Below are 25,734 nucleotides of genomic sequence, written 5' to 3'. Positions count from 1 at the left end.
TCTCCCCAGCCTGAAGAGATGGCAGCATCTTAAATTGTCAAGTTTTTAAATGCAAAGTGTAAAGCCCACCAGTGTTCAGTACAACACATACACACAAAAGCAAAATATGTATCTGTTGCATATCCAAACACAACATTTCTGTCAACACAGGTATAATATCTCTTTTTGCCATGTACAGAACTAGGTACCCCTGTTACGAGCTGGTCACTGACTATAATAAAAATTTACTTACTTACTTACTTACTTTTTGCCATTATCTAGCATGAGTACACTCCCTCGACCTGTTTCATTAGAGCTTTCAAGCAGAGAATACCAAGTATTTTAGCAGACTACAAATCCCATAACTTATATAAAATGGAAACTCGAGTGTATATGCTGCAAAGGTAAAGGTAAAGGTTTCCCCTGACGTTAAGTCCAGTCATGTCTGACTCTGGGGGTTGGTGCTCATCTCCATTTCTAAGCTGAAGAGCTGGCGTTGTCCGTAGACACATCCAAGGTCATGTGGCCGGCATGACTGTATGGAGTGCCGTTACGTTCCCACCGGAGTGGTACCTATTGATCTACTCGCATTGCCATGTTTTCGAACTGCTAGGTTGGCAGAAGCTGGAGCTAACAGTGGGCGCTCACTCCACTCCTGGGATTTGAACCTGGGACCTTTCGGTCTGCAAGTTCAGCAGCTCAGTGCTTTAACACACTTCGCCACCAGTGCTTCCTCCCAGATTTTACCACAGCATAATATCACATCTTTGCACCCATAAACTAATCACTTTTTCTAGGGTTTGGTGGAACCCATCCAATGATTATCGGCATCTCAAAATATCTTAAACTAAACACAGGGAAACAAACATTTGTAATTAAAAATAACGAACTATCTGGTGGTTATAAGTTACTCCTTAGTTGAGAAACAAAGGGAAAAGGCCTTCCCAGATTCAAACATATATCCAAAACCATTAGTCTTCTTTGAATTAGTCTGAGGATACCTTATCCAGAATTCCAAAACTTGAAATTGCCTGCATGGGTGGCTGAAATATAAGACTTTTGCTTTCTGATAGTTGAGTGTACACAAACTATTGAGCAGAAAATGATCTTCAGTCTAAGACATGCATGAAACATAAATGAATTTCCTGTTTAAACTTGGGTCCCATCTCCAAAATATCACATTACATACAGATATATAAATACAGGCATTTCAAAATCTGAAAATAATCTAAACTCCACACCTCAGGTATTTCAGATAAGGTATACTTAACATGGACTTCTAGAATATTTTAGTTCTTTTTATGGAGCAAAATTAGCTTGACCTTATCTGGCTGGGTTCATCTTCTGGTATTGTGTTTTACACACAGCTTGGAAAGAGTAATTGGGGAGGAGCATGCTAGTCCTCTTGTATCTACCAACAACATACAACTTACTTCCAATATATACATTGGCTTTAGGACACAAAGATCTTGCTGAGACCTATTATAAGCAAAAGATGTGCTGACTTTCCCATCAGTTGCTGCTGAAGTTGCTTATCATAACTCTATGATGCCTCCAAACTCATAATCTGTTTTATTTCACCACTGTTTCTCACTGTTTCTAGAGATTTGATGCCTCCCTAACTTGAAATTCAAAAGGTTCTATAGACCTCATGTAATTCTGAAACACACACACACAAGCCAGATCATCTGTCTCACATCATAAACACTAGAAATCCCATGATAAAATGTATCACTAAACCAAAAGAATGCAGAAGAACTAATCCTGATACAAACAGTAAAGAAATTTTCATTCTTGTGGGTTTCTCACGAAAAATTCAAAGTAACATATACGTATAAAACTAAAACTAAGACCCAAAAGTGAATGATTTCTGAAAGTTGTCAAATAGTATGGTATTACAGGAAAGACACTGGAAAGCACAGATGCTTAATGGCAATTCAGTCCAATATGATGTTTCACCTTAGGCACATAATCTTTGCAAGAGAGGTATCCTAAAGTCAGGATGATGTATTATTGATGTTCCTCAAGCCTAAACAGTTCAAGCTATTGTGATGTCTAAGGAAAGTCACTCTTCAGCAACATCCTCCCCTTCTGAACTGGCTGCCAGTTCACAGAGTTTACATGTTCGGTGCTGATTTTTAAAAATAAAATAACTAATAATCTAATCAAAAAGGTGTCTTCCTTTTGGTATGTAGGTTTTATAAATAAGCCCTTTTATAAAAACCAAAACCAGATAGCGAGATGTAAAACCTCCCAAACATAATCAGTTTGAGAACCAGCATGATGTAGGGTTTTGAGTGTTGGACTAGACTGCTAGAGATCAGGGTTCAGATCCCTGCTCTGCCATGGAAACTCACTAGGTGTCCTTAGGCATGCCATAGGCTCTCAAGTAATGGAATGGCAATGGCAATCCTTTCCTGAACAAATCTTGCCAAGAAATTCCCATAGTAGAATTGACTTAGGGTCACTTTAAGTTCAACAAAAAAACAATAATCACACCAGAGAAAAAATGGAAGTTATAACCCATGCCTTGATGTAAGGTGCCCATGATCCTTCCTAAATACTCTTTGGGAATAATTAAGGGAGGGGGGTCCCTGCTCTTCTGGAAGCCTCCAAGAGCAGCAGATTTGCATTTAAACATGTCACAGCCCCCCTTTCAATTTAGCCCTTCTAAGCCCACCTCCATAATCCTCAAAACCAGGAGTGGCATTATGCTCACTTCCATTATGTGGCTTATAAAAGACCCTTACATAGCCTGCTATGGGTCCTGGGGCTAGAGAATCAGAACCTAGAAAGATTCCCACTTCTAATGTAGCACTTCCCCTAAATGAAGGAGATGAGCAGAAGAAGATTGGTCAAGTAGGGGAGACTGCAGCCAGGTAGACTGGAGTGATTTTTTTTAATCCAGGAGACCTGTTTGGTTGCAAGAGATTGAAATCAGTTTGGCTAAAATGAAAAATGTATTAAATCATCAACTACAGTTAATAATCAAGGACATACCTTTATAAACACGGATAATACAACTTTTAAAAATTGAATGGCATAAGGCCAGATATAGTTATACCAGCAAAGGTTTTCTCATTTCAGGTATATTATATACCTCAATCATGTAGTAGTAGCAACATACATCATTTCCCCAATATCCTGATCCATTCTCAAGACATAAGTAGTTCATAACCCCTGCAAAATACCAGCCAAGACCTTGAGAAAAAGAAATAACACAACAAAGAGAAACTGCCTCTAAACCTCACTTTCAGAAAGAATGCAGCACACTTCCATTGCGAATATTCCAAGGTAATTTGTGTGTATTCTCATTGTAAGTACATGCACGTTACAAGATGTAATCCTTTTTAAAAAGATATGCATGTGCTATAGTACAGAATGTATTGAAAGAGCTTGCAGAGAAAATGTCCTTCAAAGGTCTTGCATGCATCATATTTAAGGAAGACTGTTCATGCCAGCCATTTAGATTTTCTTCTACATATACTGTTCAATTGTGTGAAACTAAGAACTGATGGCTTCCTGGTTAATTGGAGGAGGGGGTAATCTGCTCTGGGTTTTAGTTTGAACTTTGAATGAACTATTCCAAGTGCTGATCTATATTCCCCAAGGAGGCCCAGAACCTTGGATAGCTCCTTTAACATTCAGACTGACGCCCAGAGCCGATTCATCACTCCACCAACGTGAGTACCACTAGCTGCTTCTGCTGATTGAGCTATAAATGAAGGTGGACAAAAGCTTGAGAGAAGTGAGCAGCTTAAAAAGGCAGACCAGTCACAGCACTTATCTTTTCAGGAAACGTGAGGCTTAAGCTGGAATAAACACTGTGAGATATTTAGGACCCCAGCAGTGTGAGAGAACCAGGAGCTAGAAGGCAGACTAGTCTGAGATATTTTCTATCAGCTTATCCAGAGCTTAAGTGGAGATCCACTCCTTGAGTAGCAGAACTTCCCTCAGAAGACCAGCTAGTCTTCAATACAGACAGCCTTAGTCAGAAGGCTAGAAAAGGAAGCAAAAAGAATTTAAAGGAAGGGTTAGTGGGTCAAGCCAATTTGGACTACTTTAAAGTCCTAAGCAATCCCCCTCACCTCCCTACAAAGCCCCAGCTGTTGCTTTGTTCCCATCACCGTCTCAGTCTCTTGCCTCTCTGTCTAAAATGCCTGTTTCTGTGATGGCAGAGAAAAGTATAAGAGAACTTGAACTGATAACTGAAATGCCACCCAGGTGTTCCTGCAGATTTTACCAAGGTATTGCCAGTAGATGTGGCCAACTTTTTACTTTTTAAAAAACTCATTTCTAATTATTTGTAAGGAGAAGTACTAGCAGGTGAATGTATCTCGTGATACTGTGTACAAAAAGTTACATCAGGTAAGAATGTCATATAGTTGCATCCGCTACAATAAACTTCACTCTTCACAGGTTGGCCCAGCTAAACACAAAAAGCAAATATGCCTCAAAAGTAGTTAACAAACCAAAGCATGTTTCCGTTACCCACAATTAGCATACATACCTGAAGCAAGATCAATACCTTGCTCAAGAACACTTGCTCTTGAAAACTTGCAATGTTCTTTTGAGATAAATGCTTATCAAGACAACTGAATGATTATCCAACAACATAGCTTTCATCCTTGCATGGGTCCACTTTAAACTGAAACAATATTCTACACATGTAGAATCTGCAGATACTCATAGGAGACTGAAGGTGGTATGACTGCTTATGATAGTGCAAGGAGCTCACATTTGAGCTGTATTAGAGATACTCTTCACTGTTATGTCTCTCCTCACTGCAAGCACTCATCTGATAACCTACTTTATTCCAGCTGCAGTATCACTATTATTGATGCCCCTACCCAGCATAGGTGGCCACCTCATTACATGCATGTCAACGATGTACACATTGATCAGGTAATTCTAGGTCATGGAACAAACAAGTCCATTTGCTCAGACAAAACATCTTTAAAACAAAGGAGTCCTGTTAAATTCCTCTGCTTTGAGATCCAATAGAACAATCACCCATGCCATGACAGAATATAAGAAATTATCCATGCATAAGTTTGGGTGGAACAATGAGCTCCCATTGTCTGTGATAATATTTAAACAGGCATACATTTTAACAAAACAGATGAAGGACAAGGCAAAACAGATTTGCTCCATGATAATTCACCAAGTGGCTTAGATAGTAAAAACCAATCTGAGAACCATTCTATATATTATGTATAATGAGATGGTAGACTGAGATGGCAACTCTCTGGACTGTGCCATTTCAAACCTAAGGTAAGGGTTCTACATTTGTAATCCTCTCCCTCAAATAAAAAGCACATGATAAACTACCACACCAGAGAGTTGAGTATGTTAAACTCTCCTCTCTGATGAGTGGTTCTACATTGGTATTTTTCCCCAGACTGGTGGAAAACCAAAATACATATAACAGTTGTTGTCACCCACCAATCATTCTACAAAGTGGTATAGCCCAGAAGTCTGCCACCTCAAGTTGACCATGTTGATCTGCAGCATGCTTAGAACACTCCCCATTTTCCATATTTACCATTACGCACAGGCCCAAAGTTTGGAGCAAACAAATACATTTTGAGGGAACAGAGTGGGGGGAGGATCCCACACATGTACATACTCACCCAGAACAGGAGGTTGAAGACAAACATGAGGTACTTAATGCACTGCAGGCAGTTGTGAGCCATACTGCACCTCTTCAGTTCTAGAAGAAAAATAAAGGAGAGATCCAAGTAAAAGACCACATACTTGTTCCCCTTGGGGGATGTGTATTTAGCCTTGGTGGCCTTAGGACCTGGGTTGGTGTGGAATCCAAAAAAAGAGTTGCTTGCAGCCCCAAACTGGCCACCATACATGCTGCTGTAGCGACGGAAGGCGCCATTTGGAAAACTGTAATCCTTGCTGTCCAAAGATGGGCTCCTGTGATAGGTAGATTCATCTGTGCTAGATCTGCGCATTGTGACGTCAAAAAAGTGTTCCACAATTATTATTGTCAACAATGTTTGTAGGATTATTTTACTGGAGGGCGTGTTATGGACCACTTCCTTATTTGGCTTCCCCTCCTTATTGCTTTCTGCCAGCTGTTCTTTTGCCTGCCATCCTGCCAAGGAATACAGTGTGTAGAGAAAGCTTCCAGTGGGCTAACAAGAGCCTTGCCCAGCCAGGAGTTGGGAAACACAACGTGCTTACTTGCTGAAAAGTCTCTCCTGCACAGGAAACATTCCCTTGGGTGGCACAGTCTCCCCCTTCCTCTCCTACCAAAAAGAAGGGGTTAACAGAAGAAGAAGAGAGGAAGAAGATACTATGCCTCCCAAATTATGTTTGGTTTGTTTTATAAAGAAAAGAAAAGAAAAAAGAGATAATATCCTGCTTTTTATCCCAAATGCCATGTAAAGCCCCACAAAAACCAAGGATGCTTCACAGAACGGAGGCTAAGAAGCGAGATGATCCACACAGCAATGAGCTCCCATGCCCTGCTCCTCCTGGCCACATTGCTCTGCCCAGAGACGATTCAGCTCACTTTAAAGCGGTCTCCCCATCTCCCCTGTGCCCAGAGGACAGCTACGGCAGGAGAAAGAAAGAGCGAGCTGTCAGTGCTTCATTCACAGCGCCGTCACTCCTGTGAGATTCCAGTCCGGTCATGCTCTCTCTGTGCTACTAACACACAGGCACCGCGCTCTGGTCGGTTCCTGCATCTGAAGCGAGCGGCAGGGGGAAAGAGGCTTTTCTTACTGTATCTCATGAATGCCTGCTCAGCACTCTCTCCGAGCTCACGGCCCCCTCCCACAGCCAATCAAATTTACTCTCACGCTACACTACTCCTTCTCATCACCTTCTTTAAAATAATAAAATAAATAAAAACCAATCCTCCTTGGCTTCTTCACAGCAAATCCAGCATGAGCTGCTTTTAACCAATCAGTGTGCGGGTGCAGAAACTACTGTGTATGGCTTAGATTTCATCGGAGTTGTTTCTCCAGGTAATTGTAGTCTTACTTCATCCTTCACATACTGGTGCACAGAGTGAGTGTTGTTGTTTTAAGTAGCCCAAATGACATTGGTATTCCTTGGATTTATTGTCCCCTTGGGAGCAATCATAGGATTTAGAGATGTTTTAAGTATAATCGCTCTGAGAAACATGGGAGTGTATTATATTCTTATATTTGTTGCTAGCAAAAAAAAAAAAAACCCTACTAAGCTTTCTTTGAGATGTTGCCCCCCACAACCACCACACATACACACATTGCAGCTGACATCCCTGGGATGCTGCTGATGTGATCCCCTACTGTGAGGGACTTCTATGTTTCACTTCTCATTCTTGTAATCTGACAGGTCATTCACTTGACTGTTTTGAAAGCTGGGGTTTTTTTACCTGTCTCTGATCCCCACAGAGTAGGTTTCAAGCACCATCAATTCAGTGTCATAGGACAGTGCAATTATCAAGGGTGCAGAAAATGGCTTCCGTTCTACACACACACACACACACACACACACACACACACACACGGAATGCCTCATATAACAGTTAGGTATTAGACAGCAGAGGGGAAAGACCCAGATCTAAATCCCCTGTCAGCTATGAAGCTCACTGGGTGACCTTGGGCTGATCATCATCACTTAACCTAACGTACCTATATGAATAAAGTATGGTAAGGGTTTGAGTTCCTTGGAGGAAAGGTGAGCTCTCAATCCAATTAGTCAGTCAAACCAACATGTACATGTACTGTACAGCAACACTCAAGCTGATCCTTACTAGCCTCACAAGTGTTTTGCAATTGCTTCCAGCAAGTTCACTTTGAAGGGTTGATAAAGATGTGGATATATTCCCTCTTTGGAAGACCTAAGAGGAGATGATGCATCTCACATTTAGATTAATGTATTGCCACCCATACATTCAAACTGAACATGGGAATGTGCAATGGGTTGACCTCAACCAACACCTGACTCTGCACACAATAGTAGTTTCATGCTGATTGAGCACAGCTCAAAAAAATATCCATTAATAAAAAATATTAATTGAAACATTAATAAAAACTTCATGACAATAACACCTGTTTGACAGTGGAATATGCTGTCTTGGAGTGTTATGGATATTTTTAAACAGAGGCTAAATGTCGGTCATGAGTGCTTTGATTATGTGTTCTTGTGTGGTAGGGGATTGGGCTGGATGGGCCTTGTAGTCTCTTCTAGTTCTGTGGCAGAAGACAGGAGAATGTTACACTGTGCAGCATGACACCTTGTGTGTGGAAAATTATTATTTATTTTATAGCAAACATTGCTATGGCAGGTGATGTGACTTAGGGTGGGGTGGGCAACTCTAGAGCAATCTGCACCTGCCTAGCAGGCCACACTGCCACGTTTTGGTGCACTCAAAAGTGATGCGACATCATTTCCGGCTATAATTTTGACTGATTTGAGACCAATTCCTTCCTTGTTTAGTGGGAGGTCTAAGGTAGTTAAGGAAACAAAACTGACAAGATTTTAGGTAGTTCTGGGAGATTTAGATTTGTTTATGAGCAAAATGTTACCCCCAAATCAGCCCTAACTGGTAAGTCTCAGAACTTTGAGAAGCTTCTGGAAGAGGGGCTTCAGGGATGCATTTAGGGATGCCATGAGCTAGATTCAGCCTATAGACCATGCTATGCCCACCCCTGCCTTAAGGTCTCCATTCAGACAGTGATGTACATTCAGAATTGTTTAGGTTGTAGAGGAAAGTGTGAGAAGGCAATACAGGGGAAGGGGAATTTCACTACTGCTGTATGCATGTGCATCTTGAATATTTTTCCCCACCCCATTTATGTAAGCTTCAGCAGGAAATCTCTGAGTCTGTAGTAACCCACGTCTTCCTGTCAGAGAGCACCCTGGATTATATTTCAAGTACAGGAACCTGTTGGGTAATTGGCACTGAATGCTCACAATTCATAGTCCAATGGCACACTGATATCCCTTCAGATAAGGAATCACTTTGATAGTATATCTACTGCATGAAATATATCATGAGGAAGAAGGAACAAGGAACTAGTTAGCAATTTAAACACCTTCCTGCAGAAAGAAAATACACAAGATGAACGCAGATCACTTGCCTAATTCATATTTCTTGGGGAAACCCATACAGAGAACTCTATTCAATTCAACATCAAAATTGAGAAAGTCGAATGCATGTTATTACAAACCACTGCTTCAAGGTCATCCTCACTAGTCATCCATTTGCTTGAACTACAAGAAATTTATAAAAATGACAGGCAATCATCTTCTACTCTCTTTCTTGAATTCACATGAGCATACAAACACCCCAATACATAGTGATTCCAATACTGATGGTACCCTGCGATGGATGTGCAAGATAGAAATATCATGCAGATCAAAGAGTAAGTCATTGAGTGTATAAGTCCTTAGTATAAAGAAATTGTCCTCTGATACAGCTGAGCTTGGCTAGATCTTAATTTTTGACCAGATTTCTGTTGATGCGCTGTCAGTGCAAGCAACAGTAGAACAAAGGGTGGTAGCAGGAGTATTAATGCTATGGATTCAGAAGCCATGAAGGAAGAAACTGGCTGAATGAAGATGACAGAGTTTGCCTGCCTCCCCTTGCTACCATGATACAACTCTAGTTGTGCTGTTGCTCCCACAGGCATCTAAGTTAGGGAGTTAAGGGTAACGCACGAAGTCCCACAGTTTCTATAACTTGCTCACCAATCTCCTAGCAAAATACTGCCTTGCAAATGCATCCAGTCCATTTATTTCAGTTTTCCATAGTGTGCTTTGATGGACTTTGATAGCTCCGATTCTATATAGAAAACCAGAGGTCCTTGTGTTGGTTTCCTATGCTGCAAGACGATGCCTTCTACACCACACTCCCTGTAGACTGTCAAGGAGGAGTATCACAAAAGTATGGGGACAGGCCCATTGCCATGCTAACACATTTCTACTGTGTGCTTATAACAGCACTGTTGGTAGTAAATGGAGGGCTGCAGGAGGCACAAAAATGGTCAGTGTGTGTATTTATTTTTATACGGTATATCATTTATGATGCCTACTCTTGACAAATATGATTTATCACAACAGGAATAAGCCACAGTGAGCTTCAGTCCCTCTGACTTCCTTCTGTGCTGATATGTGATCAGCAGTGTTCCCTTCTGGTTTTGATTAACCACAGCTTCTCATTTTGTTTGAACCCAACAAGAGGTGGTGAGTCTTACTTGTGGTTTGAAGGAACAAGGCAGCTTCACAGCATAGATTATCAAGTGGTTTGCTTGAAGCAATCCAGATAGAATGATAAATTTTGATCAATTTTTTTTAATGAAAGGAAGCTCCAGGTGTCCTCAGAATTACACAGGGGGAGGAAAGGGAAGTTTGCCATCCTGCGGCTTACTGCAGCTCAGTCTTATGATAAGTGCAGCAATTGTGAGATGTATATGTGCCCCAGCCTCTTTTTGTGGCCACAAACTGCCCAGAATCACCATAACCTCTAAGTCCTCCATTCTAAAACAAAAAAAGAAAAGGGCATTTTGTTGTTCGAAACTACATCATCGGGCTTAAAATTGCCATAAAGTACAGCTATGCAATCACCCCAAAGGCCCCACATCAGCCCCAAAGTGGCTGAAACCCTGAGCTAGAAGTGACATCATGTGATTTATAGGGTTTTTTTCCCTCAGTGTGGTCCACAGGTAGAATTGCCCACCTCTGTGACAACTCTCACTTTATCATGACAGTTAAAATTGTGTCAACATATATTTCATTTCATAGAATGAAAAAAAAAATCTATATCAGAAGCCTAATTAGTAGGCTTATCCTGGTATTCCAACAGAAATCCCAAATATGTCTTAGACCCCTTCTGATGTGCAATATAAGCCCGTTTCCTTACTGAACATCCTTTTTATAATCAAGGTGGAAATTATGCACTCTACATGGGTGTTTTCTGCAGCTCCAAAACACCTCCTTTTAAACCCCAAATCAGCAAAATTGTAGAAACATGCCTTCAAGGGCTTCCAGGGGCAGTGAGTGCTCTTCTCCGACACACACACACACACACACACACAGACACACTTTACACACAAGAATACTTGTTCAGGCTTCCAACAGTATTTCCAGTGACTTTTGAATTCTGCAAATTGGGTAGATGCAGGAATTCAGGGTAGTTGTATGTGTCTCCGATTCCCTCCAAGCACCCACCCCAAATCCAGTGTGAATCCCCACTTACACTTCGTAACATATAGTTTCATTATTCTCCCCTTATTATCACAATTACAACACAAAGAAGTACATGTAATGAGTTCAATATAGTTTTCTCTATGTCATTTGACAAGTAAGGATTAGAAAATGTAATGTCCTTTGAAGGGAATATGAGGGCGGGGGGAGGGGGGAATCCTAAATACTGACAAACTCAGATTTACTATAATTCACAACTGGATACAGCACAAAGTTTCTACCCTGCAGCATAGAATGGAAATGGGGCAGCAATTGTGAATTGAGTCCTGTCTGAAGAATAAAAACCACGAGACAGCACACTTGCACCAAACAATGTAAGAAACTCTTTTCCCCTTTGCCTCTTGTTTGTTAATTCTATGAAAATAAAGGCTTTTGAACTAAATAAAAAGAAAATCAAAACACACAGTGGAAAAATCAAGACACAAGCAAGAAAAAACAAGCAGCTAATAGTGGACCATAAATTTACCAAGAATATATTCTGGTATAGAAACAAAGAAGCAAAATCAGGACAAGAGACAGTACATTTAAAATCAGGAGGTAACAAATGTAAACAATGTGGAAAGAATATAGGTTCTCAACAGAGGGACAGAGGCCCCATATAATCCAGTTTCTGAATTCAAATTATCTGCTTTGACCTGAATTATATGGCAGTGCAGACTCATATAATCCATTTCAAAGCAGAAAAACTGGATTCAGAAACTGGATTATAAAGTAGTGTAGATCCAGCCAGAATCAAGCAAATTGTCACTTGTACTTGCTCAAACAATGTTTTACAAATGTAAATTGGTAACTGAAGTTATAATATAGTAGATGAACCACGTTTGCAGGGTGACAACAGCTGTACTTATGTGTGGGTTCAAATTAGTTACTTTTAAAATATTATACCTCAAAATATTTACATCCAACCCTAAATCATGCAATCCTAGAATGGTGTACAGAAACTGTATAACCAGCTTTCAACAACAACAAAAATAATGTAATCAGACGAAAAACATACTAAACAACTCAAGAAGCTAAAACAGTTTAAAAGGTTTAAACATTTACATTTTGGAATTAAGTAAGGCCCCAAAATCTTTAACGGAAAGCCATGTTGAAACCCGGCACTGGGATGAAGCCAGTGTCAGCAGCAGTTGAGGCACCAAGACGTGGCATTTCCACAGAGTGGGTGTCATAGCAGAGCAGATCCTTTCGCATGTCATTTGATGCTGTTGCCATGAAATTAATTCAACAAGTATTGAACTATAATACTGAAAGGATCCCCACGGTTTGGATATTTTCACTGACAGAGAATTGCTCTTTATACATCTCCATCATTGAATTGCTCTGATATTACATATTTTAATTGACTGTTTTCTTTAGAAATATTGGAAAAGTCATGGATTGAGAGATTTATTATTTCTAATTAGTAATATTTACCCATTGTAAATTGTTCCTTAAAGAATCAAGTAATCTTTCCTATTTAAAATTTCAAAATTAAAGGGATGGAGCATTTAAAAATGCATGTCACACTTAACATACTATGAAAATCAATATCTGTTCAGTGAGTTTCTTTGATAAGATATTTCTATATTTGTTCAGCAACCAGGTGCAACATTAATACAATTTATATACTGTTTAGCAGGCATGCTGGTATATCTTCTAACCCAGTAGATAGCTGAGGTTCCTATACACCATTCCTTATTACACACGTATAGAACAAACACTACCAATCTCTTGCACAAAGCATTCAATCATGCACAAAAATCAGTGTTAGTTTCCTACAGATATGAGGTGGCAGACATTTTCAAGGCATCTCAAGAAGCAGAGCGTGGGAGAAGAAAAAAAGTGGAATTCAAACAATACTACAACTAATTGTAAAAGTAATGGCCATATAGTATTATCTCTGCCATGTTTATAGAATGTCTCAGTTGGCCTTTAAAACAGTTTGATTCAAAGTGACCCTATCTCATATAAATTGGCACGTGAGGCAGATATGAAAAAAAAATCTAATAAACACTTGCAATCTAATAGATCTATAGATTGCAAGTGGGGAATGTTTAAAAGAATATAAGTCAATTTGGGCCACTTTTGCAAGTGACATTCAGAAAAAATGCTTGCCTGTCCTCAAATTATTAAAATAATGTCAAGAAGATAAGCAACTGCAGAACTGCAGAAATTAAAAGGATTTTTAAAGAGCTCTCCAAACTCTGTAATGAAGTGATGGAAAGACCTTGGGATATGCAATGGTAATTTAGATCTAGTCTGATTCCCAATGTGCATATGTGTCTGTACATATATAGAGTATGTGAATATATGTTGTGTGCCCCATGCAAATATGTGACACAGAACTTCCTCTGAGTACTGCCACAGTCCCGTGCCAGCCGCTCAGGATAGCAGGACACACAACATGTATATGTAACCTGCACATATTCTGTGTATGTTACATATATGTACAGACACATATGCACATTGAGGATCAGTGTGTTTATTTTCTTCTTTGGGAGGGAGTTTCATACCTGAAGCAGTACTTAAGATATGAAACTTCCTCCCAAAGAAAGTCAGGATGGCTCCTTCCATAAACAACTTCCAGCATATAGACAAAACCACAGCATTTTAGATTACATTTGGTCTCAAAACCAATGTTACCTTTGGCTGTTTTAACTATGGTCCCATCTACACTGACCATTAACTGTAGTTCAAAGCTAACTTCAACCTGCAGTGGCTAGACAGCAAAACTCTCACAAAAGCGCATCAGTACTCTGTGGTTTGTGTAATCACCATCTTAGTTTCAAACTGGTTCCAGGATTTCCAATATAATTATCTGCACAGTGAAACCACTTTTTTAATACCAGTTCAAAACTGTCTTAAATTGTCATGTGTTTTAAAAATAGATTTGATCAATTTCCAAAGAAAGATTTTATTGCTTTTCATCTGCTGTGCATCGTCTCTTTTAATGAAAAAAAACAAAAATAAATTGGTGCATTTACTTACAAATGCTCACTTCCTTGCAACTGCATATAAGATTGCAGCCAGAAGTTTAATCCTATCTGCAAAACAACTAAATCAAATAGGGCATACATTCCACAAGGACAAGTTAACAGTGACAACAAAATCACATCAGTTCCCACAGGAATTGAACAATCTTCATCATGCTATACAGTACAATGAAAGCTCAATTGAACAGAACTGTGGTTAAGATGAACAGCCTTTTAGCTTCCCTGCAGACAATCCTACTCTAGGAAATAACATTTTAAAATAAACTCATAGCAGCAGCAAGGTGTTTCCCCTGTGTATGATTTTTTATCTTTTGATATGCTATTCCACTTAGAAGTGGGCATCTTTGACAGTAAACACAAAAATGTTATTTTGATGGTAGAGCACACCAAACTATTATATGTGTTCTAAGATGAATAAAGCCAAGTTATTACTTCTAAATGAAGCAGCAGTGGATCTTGCTTTTAAAACACACACACATCCTGAAATAGAGATATAAAACAATCCAGTGTTTTAATGAGAACAAAGTAGGTAATAAATACAATTATTATTAAAAATTAAAATGGAAAAGCAATGTACTTGAACCAAGGGAAGAGGAAATAAACTTTAAAAAATCATCCATTTTCCTTCCTTTGGGTGGCTTATCTCTCATCAAAAACACAGCCGCATTTCTTTATTTTTCATTGACACCACTGAAACTGCTCATATGAAAGAAATGAAGTTCCACCCTGAAGAACATTTTTCATTGTTTATTTGCTTTAGTGCGGATTAGTGATATAAGCCTCTATATGCAGACCTTTTCTGTTTTTTTCATGCAGTCAGGTGGTATGCAAAGTTTCAGAAGAAGAAGAAAGCCAAGGTTCAATCTTTCTAGAGAATTTAGTTCAAGAAATGTAAGATGCTATTTATAAACTGATCACTCCTACCATCACTCTGGTAAATTTCAATTGCATTAGTACAATACAAATTATATTACCTATGTTCACTCTATTTGCAAGGGGAAACATGTTTGCTTGTTTTGTTTGCAAAAATAGTTTCTTAGGGCAGAGCTACACTGCCTCATAACCCAGGGTCGATCTGGCATACCAAATGCTGGGTATTGTCCTCACAGGGAGTCCACAGGTGCTGCGGAGGTGGAAGAGAGTGTTGCACCCCAAGGGTGGCTGAGCACCTCGAAAACCACACTGGAGCCCAGATTGTAAGCAATCAAACAGTTTTTTGAAGAATATATATATAAGTGCAAGAAAGTAAAGTTCAAAGTCAATAAAGTGGAAGATCCACAGAGCAGAGTACTTAATTGTTTTAAATGATAGTCCAATAAAGTCTCTCGATGTTGTAATCCACAACTGGAGCTATGCTAGCCCCAAAAAGTTCCAGGAATAGTCCACAAAGAAATCACCATCCAAATAGGAACAGCCAAGTGTCATGGAACCAAGTCCCAGGGCTGAATTTCCAAGCCCTGGACTTGGAGTCATAACATAAATAACCCTGAAAGCACCTGGCGGGAGAAGATATAATGAGCCTGGGAACTCAGGGTTGAAAGTATAAACAATCATAATTGGTATAGTGTGTGGGAATAGTAGAAATGTGAGACAAAGGGGTGGGGTTTGATGATGATATTTGCGTGTGGTGTTACGTTGCATCAGAGGTGATAAAAATGAGTGTATGTAAACATTAGGTCATTCTCGACTTTTCCAAAGTCATGTATTCTTCAATAAAGATTGGATTTGAGAGCAGCTATCTCTGATCTGCGTTCAGACTGGTCCTTTGAAGTAAGCACGACATTTAAGTCGAGAATCCCGTTCTCACCCTCCTGCGAATTCGCAGTGAAGTGATAATGAGTGGAGAAGGAGATCAAAGCCCAAATGGAGCAGAGAGGCCTTTGCCAGGGGCCCGGCCGTTGGGGGAAGAGACGCTGCAAGCCATAGCTTCCTCTACGGGGTACCCCAGGCCAAACGGCGTGACCCAGAGGATTCCCAGAGGAGGAAGAGGCGTTTCGGCGGCGGCAGAAACCAGTTGGGGATCTGGAGGAAGCATGCCGGAGACCGTGGCCCTGCGGTTATCCATCCTGGAAACGAATTTATCCAGGCTGTCGGAAACCGTGGGGAGGTTGGTGCCACTATTGGAAGAGAATCTCCAGAAGGAGCCCACCCGATATGGCGCCGAGACAGAGCCACGTAAGGAGGAAGATTGGAGCCAGAGGGGCCAGCGCGCCTCAACGCAGAGCCCCGTGGCGGCGAGGAGCGAGGGGGATGAAGAATACTGGCAGGAACTGGAGTTCCGAGACAGAATGGCGCGTGAAGTGGAGCGCCAGCAAGCTCTGGGAACTCTGAGGCCGCCAACTCCAACAGAACTTCCTACCCAACTTCCAACCCCCCGAATGGGCGTCGGGGTGGAAAGACCACTGAGGCCAGGGATCGGGTCCAGTGGATTAGCAGACGAAGGCGGAGAGGAGCCGGAGATCCAGGAAGGGGAGGAGGATGTGCCGTACGACGAGGGAAGGCGAGGTGCGGGGGCTACAGCGAGGCCCGCATTCGGATGGGTAGAAGGGCCGACAGCAGCGGCAGAATTTCGGGAGCCACGCAGAACGGCCGCCGGAGTGGGGCGCGGCGTGTTCAAAGGGGCCGTCCAAGGAAACCCGATGCAACCCTTCCCCATGCCTCCCAAACAGCAGCAACGGGCCGCAGAATGGATGCAAAGGAGGGAAGATCTCAAACTGGAATACGGAGGGGAATCATCTGAACTGAACTTTTTCCTCATTAGCATCAGAGGATATATAGAAGACAACGCACACACATTCCCCTCTGAAGCAAGCATGGTTCGGGCCATCGGCAACACACTAAAGAGAGGAGCGGCCAGCTGGTATGTGCAACTACATGCCAGACGCGACCCGTGCCTGAGGTCAGTGCCCCGCTTCCTCGCCGCACTGGAAAACCGGTTCAGAGACCGGCTAGAGCAATTGAGGGCTCGAGACCAGCTTAAAGGAATAAAGCAGAGGGACAAAACGGTGCCCGAGTACGCAGAGGAATTCCTCCATCTCGCGGAAAAGGTACCAGAGTGGTCTGAAGTGACCAAAGTGGAGATATTCAAAGAGGGACTACGCCCCGAGGTTTTTAGTTGGGCGGCGCATAGAGACGACCCAGAAACACTCCAGGGCTGGATACAACTAGCGGGGCGCGTCGAATCCACCCTGGCCCAGGTGAAGCGTTTCAGGGGCGGCGGCGGCCAGCAAAGACCGGCGGCGAAAGGTCGAGGAGAAACGAGGAAGCAGGAAAGGCCCGGAGGGAGGCCGGGGATCCCCTTCAAAGGAGATGACAACAAACCCAAGCCGGGATGCTTTGTATGTGGGAAGACGGGCCATCGAGCAGCGGAATGTTGGGCCCGGAAGGGGGAGCCGCCAAAACCCTCAAAGCCCAAGCCAGCAGCCGGGAGGCGAGCGGAGGAGGAGGTGCGAGCCCCAGAATCTCCGGAAAGGCTGGTGAGTCGAGACAAACGCATGCTAGTAGTGCCAATCTGCCTATCGGGGCTAGAGAATCGGGCCACCTGCAGGGCATTCGTGGATTGCGGTTGTTCTAGGAACATTATAACTCCGGAACTAGCAGGAGCACTGAAATGCCAGCAGACATTACTTGACTCCCCAATTGCATTTTCGCAGCTAGATGGATCAGTTGCTGCTGGGGAAGTATCTACTAAGGAAATACGAGGGGTCCCATGTAAAATAGGCAAATGGGAAGGAAGAATATCCTTTGTGATAGCCCCTATTGCCACATACCACGTAATACTAGGGATCCCATGGCTCGAACAGGCAAATCCTGAAGTAGATTGGAGAGGAAAGAGCCTAGCATTTAAAGAACAACAGACGCAATGGGAGATAAGCAAAATAGCAGGAGAGGAGGACGAGGGAGATGAAGCAGGTGAAATAGACCCACAGCTATTGCCACCGGAATACAGAGACTTTGTGGATGTTTTCAATCAGAAAGAGGCAAGTAAATTACCTCCCAAGAGGAATATAGAAGTAGAAATTGAAATAACCCCAGGAGCAAACTTACCAAAACCAAAAGTGTATCCCATGTCTGTTCAGGAGAAGGAGGAATTGAGGAAATATATTGATAAGAACCTGGCGCAAGGCTTTATTAAGCCATCCAATTCTCCTCTCAGAGCCCCAGTGTTATTTAGGAGAAAGAAAGACAACTCCCTAAGATTGTGCATTGACTATAGAAATTTAAATGCAATTACTAAGGACAATAAATACCCTATGCCTTTAGTAAAGGATTTAATTACCGTATTGAAGAAAGGGAGCATATTTACTAAACTTGATTTAATTGAAGCATATCATAAATTAAGAATCAAACCTGAGGATACTTGGAAAACTGCATTTTCCTGCGCATTCGGCCATTTTGAATATAAAATTTTGCCATTTGGATTAAAAAATGGCGGCAGTTGCTTTATGCAGCTTATAAATGAAATACTGCACCCATTGTTGTACCGAGGGGTATTCATATTTCTTGATGATATCTTGATCGTGAGCGAAGATAAAGAAAAGCACGTGGAATTGGTCCGGGAAGTTTTGCAGAGACTAAGGGAAGCAAAGCTGTACGCAAAACTGTCCAAATGTGAATTTAATAAAACTCAAATTGACTTTCTGGGGTATCGGATATCTCCAGAAGGGTTAGCTATGGACCCGTCTAAAGTATCAGACGTAAAAGAATGGGGAGTACCTCAAACAAGGAGGCAATTGCAATCGTTTCTGGGGTTTGCAAATTTTTATAGATCCTTCATAAAAGGCTTCGCGCAAATAACCGCACCCCTTACTGAACTTTTAAAAACAAAAGGGAAAGGGGAGACAGCAAAAGTGAAAGCTCCTGGCGCCAAACTGAGTTGGACGCCAGAATGCCAAAAGGCATTTGAAACCCTAAAAGGATGCTTCACAGAAGAACCCATCTTAAAACACCCCGATATCAAGAGCCCTTTCATAATCCATTGCGATGCTTCAGACTGTGCATACGGGGCAGTACTATTGCAAAAGGATCAAAATGGGAACTTAAAACCTTGTGGATATTTGTCCCGGAAGTTCAGTGAAACTGAAAAATGTTGGCCCATATGGGAAAAAGAGGCATTAGCCATATTAAAAGCCTTAGAATGCTGGCGACACTTCCTCGAAGGGAGCGGAATCCCATTTGAAATTTGGTCTGACCATAAGAACCTCCAGTATTTAAAATCTCCTCGAAAATTGTCCCCCAAACAAATTAGATGGGCACAATACTTCAGCAGGTTCGATTTCCAATTAAAGTTTTTCCAAGGGAAGCAGAATGTCTTGGCAGATGCTCTTTCACGCATGCCTCAACACGAAGGCATGACCACAGCAAAAGAGGGAACAATATTCTCTGATAAACAATGGGGCTTAGCTGTCAGGACAAGAGCGCAAACCCAAAAAGAGAACACTGCTATTATTGAACTCGACGGGGAAAATAGTTGGGGAAAAGAACTGAAACAGTCTTATGAAGGAGATCAGTGGATCGCATCCAACGCAGAAAAGGGGGAGCAGAAGGGGGGATTTTGGTTTGTGAACAAGAAACTGTATATTCCAGCAATATTAAGGATTAAGATTTTGCATCGTTTTCACAATAACCAGAGCGCTGGTCATACAGGAATTACAAAAACAACAAAGGCAATAGCAAAACATTGTTGGTGGCCAGGAATGAGGAAGGACATAAAGAATCATGTTGTTCAATGTGATGATTGTGCCAGAAATAAATCGAGAGGAGGGAAGCCAATGGGATTATTACAAACAGTAGCGGAACCTACCAGACCTTGGGAATGTGTAGCTATGGACTTTGTGGGGGAACTGCCGGTTAGCAAAGGACATCGTTATATTTGGACAGTATTAGACCTGTTTTCTAAACAGGCCCACTTGCACTGACGAAATTACCATCGGCAGAGAAACTAGCTGAATTATACATAAACCATATTTACAAACTTCATGGATGTCCCAGTAGAGTGGTCAGTGACAGAGGGGTTCAATTCACAGCAAAATTTTGGGAAAAATTCTTGGAAATGCTAGGAGCAGAAAGGAGTCTAAGTTCTGCTTTTCACCCCATGACAAACGGGGCAGTAGAACGTACTCAACAGACGCTTGGGCAGTTCCTTCGAATGTACTCTAACATGAGACAAAATGACTGGTCTAGGTGGCTGGCTTTTGCGGAACTAGCTTTTAATTCAACTATACATTCAGCAACAAATAAAACTCCCTTTGAAGTAGTTTACGGGTATGAAATACAACCTCTGCCCCAGTTGCCAAGATGGACAGAGAATGAAGAAACAGGGGCAGGGAAATGGAAAACTCAAATGCTAGAATGCTGGAGTCAAGTGACTGCATCCTTAAAGGAAGCACACAAAAAGTATAAAACGTTCGCAGACAGAAAAAGGGTGGAAGGCGATAAATTGGGGAAAGGAGATCTAGTGTGGTTAAGTACCCAAAACATCAAATTGGGGCTACCTTCGAGAAAATTGGGCCCCAAATATATTGGACCATTCAGAATACAGGGTGTTATCAATGAAGTAACTTTCCAGTTGGCATTGCCAAAAAGTTTAGGGAAAATACACCCAGTATTCCATCGCAGCTTACTGAAAAAGTATATGGGGACTTTGGACAAAATGGACACATAGAATTATTGTTTGATTTATTTCAGGATTGTGATGAAAGAAGAACCGAAGAGGAGGACGAAGAAAAAGAGGGCGCCATGTCATGGAACCAAGTCCCAGGGCTGAATTTCCAAGCCCTGGACTTGGAGTCATAACATAAATAACCCTGAAAGCACCTGGCGGGAGAAGATATAATGAGCCTGGGAACTCAGGGTTGAAAGTATAAACAATCATAATTGGTATAGTGTGTGGGAATAGTAGAAATGTGAGACAAAGGGGTGGGGTTTGATGATGATATTTGCGTGTGGTGTTACGTTGCATCAGAGGTGATAAAAATGAGTGTATGTAAACATTAGGTCATTCTCGACTTTTCCAAAGTCATGTATTCTTCAATAAAGATTGGATTTGAGAGCAGCTATCTCTGATCTGCGTTCAGACTGGTCCTTTGAAGTAAGCACGACAGCCAAGAGTCACAAAGAACAAGAACCCAAAACCCAGGTAGTCCAAGAACCGTAATCCACACGGTCAGGAAGCAATAAGGTTCCACTGAAGACAAGGTAAAACAAGGCAAGAGATACTCAGAGAATCCACAAGGCAGAGTCTCGACAGGGAAGTTATGGAGCAGGAGCACGGAAACAAGGATTCTTCTCACATGGATAGCAAAGTTGACACCACACAGGGAAAAGGGAGCAAGGCATCTTTAAAGAGATTTCAAGGCTACAGCGCACTGAGAACTAGGGAGTGCTAGTCTTCTCATGTGAAAGTTCCTCATTAGTGCACCTGAGAGCCAAACGCTGACTTCTTCACAAACCCTCCCTTCTGCTCCTCTCTCTCGTAAACATCCCTCTTCGGTCAAAATCAACACACTCCTCCGAGCTGACAACCCCATCTGGCTGAATTGGCCTTGACTGACCATTGGAATGTTCCCGAATTACTGGATCCTCTGTAACAACTACTTCAGGCACCTGCAAATTTACAGGGCTTCAGTCAAAGCCTTGGATGGGCCCAAAATCTGATTCAAACCCCATCTCAGGCTGAAGAGCAGGCTGATCCACAACAGAGAGTCCCCACTGGCCAGCAGCAGCTATAACTGTTCCTGTGCCCTCCATGATGTGGCAATCAGCAGGGGCAAAGAGCATCAAAGCAGTGGGCATGGGATAGAGAAGGAAAACTACCTCTCTTTCCAGCGCACCCCATCACTCTGGCTGATGTCACAACATGTGGCAGTAGACAGGTAAGATCTGTGTCACTGCTAGTGACTGCTGTGGCACTTGGGTCAGGCAAAGCAAGGGTCTTTGGACTGCCTAAGCCCAGGAAACACGAGATAGTAGTGATGACAGTTGCCACATGCAGAAAGAGGTTTTGTGTGTGTGTGTGTGTATGTCAGGAGCGACTTGAGAAACTGCAAGCCACTTCTAGTGTGAGAATTGGCCATCCGCAAGGACATTGTGAGAAGAAAAGATACACTCATGGTGCCTGCGTGAGAAAAGTCCTGGGGATAAAGATCTAGAATCTTTATCACTCTCCTAGTGATTAGGAGAGAGCGGTAGGGAAATGGTTAAATGAAACATACAACATTTTTTTCTCAGCTCCAACCCACCTCCTCTTCTGGAGCAATTTTTTCTTTTGTGAACAACAGAACTGTGTACAACAGGTCTCAAGCCTTGTATGGATTCTTCTTTGGCAACACAAGATACTGTTTCCTTTTTAAAACCATTTTCACCTCAACTTTATTTTTCTTGCCTACCCACTCCTAGCTAAATCCAATTGTTACTTCGAGCATGACTAGACCTGTCAAATGAATTCTTTTAATACATCTCATGTTGAAAACAAAAAAGTGCATGCTGCGCCACCTGAAGAACTTTTTTTCCAAACAAAACTTTGTACAATTTTAAGAGGTTTTGTTTCGGGAAATCATATGGCATGGTGATGGTGGATTCTTATCTTCATAGTCTCCTTGCTCTTTGCTGCTGTTCCTGCACTCCTCATTCCAGTTTTCATTCTGTGGCTGGTGACAGCTATAGTAGGAAAGTCACAAGCAAATGAAAAGAATAAAGAACAAGGACAAAAGGGTGGTAGAGAAAGGAAGAGGAGGTCTTTGGAATAATGTCTCAGGATGCAAAGGTACTGATGGGGAATGAAGCTGCTTAGTGAGAAAGGGAGAAGGGAGTGGGTGGTAAGATAATGGGAGAGAGATGGAAGGAATGGAGGAAGACACATAAAAAGAAAAAGTGTGGATGGGCTGTCAGGAGACTAGAGGCACATGGAGAATATAGAGGGCATACAGAAGATGGAAAGTACAATATACAGTCAGCCCATCCAGATTTACTGTGGTTAAGGCCACAGGACCCCCACAAAAGTAATAATGTGCATGTGTATTAAAATTTTATTTGTCTATCTAAGCCAGTGGTTTTCAACCTGGGGAACCCAGATGTTTTTGGCCTACAATTCCCAGAAATTCCAGCTAGTTTACCAGCTGTTAGGATTTCTGGGAACTGAAGGCCAAAAACATCTGGTGAACCCAGGTTGAGAACCACTGATCTAAGAGAATATGTCTCTAAGAGATTTTAAGGTCTCCAGTATGATTCTATGTTCAACTTCTGTTGTAACATGGCCATAGAACGGCACTAGAAGACCCAGAAATTCTTAGAGGGCTGTTCTTCCTAGAAATCTCTAGGTCTTCCAGTGTGAATCTATGGTCAAAACTTCAAGGAGATAACATTTTAATTAAATCTGTGAACAATCAAATCCACAAATGTAAAGCCCATAAATGTGGAGGGCCAACTGTAAATATAAATTATAAGGCAGAGTGGTTGGACCAATCCTAGCCAATAGCTCTGTTATTGTGGGGCACAAATTTCACCTTCATGATTTCATGACAGCTTCCTCTATGCCCCTCCTCCATAAGTGAATCTACCTTGACTGTCTTTAACCCTACCAGCTGTGTTGACTGTGATCAGTGTAGATGTGTCCAGAGTCTTTCATCAACTTAAAAATTCCAGGATTCTGTAGGATGGACTCAAGACATAGAGAGTGGAATCAAACTGCTGTAACTATATATGGCTTGGGACTAGATTGTATTTCCCTATGTGAGATGGCCTGAATTTGAAGTTCTTCAGGGTAGTACTTTCTCTCAATTCCACCACGATCACAGTCTCATTTGATAAGAACATGGAAGAGAACCTTCTCACTGGCCGCTCCCAGCTGTGGAAATCCCTTCCAGGAGAGGCTCAGCTGGTCTCCTCTCTGGCTCTCTTTCCCCCACCAGGCAAGTACCTTTTAATTAGACAGACATTTGGAGTTCAAATTAAATTATGTGTCAGAATGTGGTGCACTACGCTTTTCTCTTTTTATTATGTTTTAAATGTGTTTTAAACTGTTTTAATTGTGTATTTTAAAAGACATAATTGCTTCCTTTTTATTTTGTAAATAAAGAATTTTAGACTTTGTATTAGTTGCTTTGGATCTCTTTTTGAGAACCCTTATTAGGGAATTAATGAACTATTAACAAACCCTGGATCAAGTCCACTTTGTGGATAACTGAAGAAAAGTCTTTTGAATTCTTTGCTGTAGTTCAGAATGGCAGCCTTGTTTATATTTATAAAGTTTGTTGTTTTCTGCATCCTTCCTGAGGGAAAAATCTATTTACCACTAATCCATTTTCTGTAGGTAGGGGGTAAATATTGGAGAGATTTTCCTCCTACAATTGAGAAAGGATTTTTTTTAATTACAGCAGCCTAACGTACATTTAAACATTAAGATAGAATTAACATAATTAAAATACCCCTTTTTCAACATCAGTAGGGGATGGTGTAAATATTATTATGCTTATGTTTATTTATACCCTGATTTTTTTCTCTCCACAATGGAAACTCAAAGCAGCTTACATTAAAAGCATTGCAATACAATTTAAAAAACGATAAATATACAAACATTAAAACCAAATCAAATATCAATGGTATTTTAAAAACTCAGTTTAAATCCATAAAAATATAATAAAAGTTAAAAACTATAGCACCTCTTGACTTGATCTTAAATTTTTTCTTCTTCAAAAGCCTGCTTGACTCTGGAGCTCCCTGACTGCTGGAAGGACAACAGGGAGGAGGTCATTCTGGCTTCTCTGGTCAGAGAGCTCCAGAGTCAAGAAGGTCCACTTTCTTGTTCCCACCAACCAAACTTGAAAATCTCAGAGCCTGGGCTGCTTCACACAAGGAGATGCTGTCAGCCAAATAGTCTAGACCTGAGTCAGCTAAGGCTTTAAAGGTCATAACCAGCATTTTGAATTGTGTCTGAAAACAAACTGACAGCCAGTGGAACTGCTGCAACAGGAGGGTTGTCCCAGTTGACACTCTGCTGCAGATGAAGTTTCCGAGGACTCATCAAAGGCAGCCCCACGTAGAAAGCGTTACAATAATTGTGACGGTATGTAACTAAGTGTCAGGACCCAGGCTGCAGAGCACCAATAACCATACGCAGAGACCAGAATCTATCTAATATCTTTATTAAAGTATTATATAAAGTCAATAAAAACAAGTGAAGAATATAGTTCAGAAGTAGACCTTTCAGGAAAGGTCATATATAGTCCAGGAAAACAATGTCCAATATGTGATATTAGAGTCCAAAGTTGTAATCCAATAACCGAAACACACACTTTGCCAAGCAAAGTGTGGGGAAATGACAGGGTCCTTTAGTCCAATGGAGCTTGGCAACAATGCTGGAAGCAAACTAGATTCTTGGCAAACAAGGCTTGATACGTGGCAGCAAGAGGCAAGAAACAAGAACAAGGTCCGTGGCGAGGTCCGTGGAAACAAGGAAAGCTTGATGCTAGAACAAGGTCCGAGAAACAAGGCTTGGAACTTGGTCCTGGAGGCAAGGGACTGGAGTAGCGTAGTCCACACACGATCTCACTCCACAAGGTGACGAATT

General features: G+C 41.6%; 1 protein-coding gene across 9 annotated transcripts in view; it reads right to left on the bottom strand.

Annotated features, from left to right (window-relative positions):
- The window catches only part of tspan4 (tetraspanin 4), a 747,849-nt gene that overhangs the window by 273,530 nt on the left and 448,585 nt on the right, over positions 1–25,734 (bottom strand). For 7 of the 9 annotated variants that reach the window (XM_008108423.3, XM_062976117.1, XM_008108460.3 and 4 more), the window contains one exon: positions 5,613–5,692. The exons of 1 other annotated variant lie outside the window; for it this stretch is intronic. In XM_008108423.3, coding sequence (XP_008106630.1) covers positions 5,613–5,692 — 80 coding nt within the window. Of the gene's footprint in view, positions 1–5,612; positions 6,812–25,734 lie in introns of those variants that run through there. One more of the 9 variants, XM_062975864.1, reaches the window with a different exon arrangement.

Source organism: Anolis carolinensis, chromosome 1 (assembly GCF_035594765.1).
Source record: "Anolis carolinensis isolate JA03-04 chromosome 1, rAnoCar3.1.pri, whole genome shotgun sequence".
Classification (NCBI taxonomy): Eukaryota; Metazoa; Chordata; class Lepidosauria; order Squamata; family Dactyloidae; genus Anolis; species Anolis carolinensis.
This window is presented reverse-complemented; position numbering and strand designations above follow the sequence as displayed.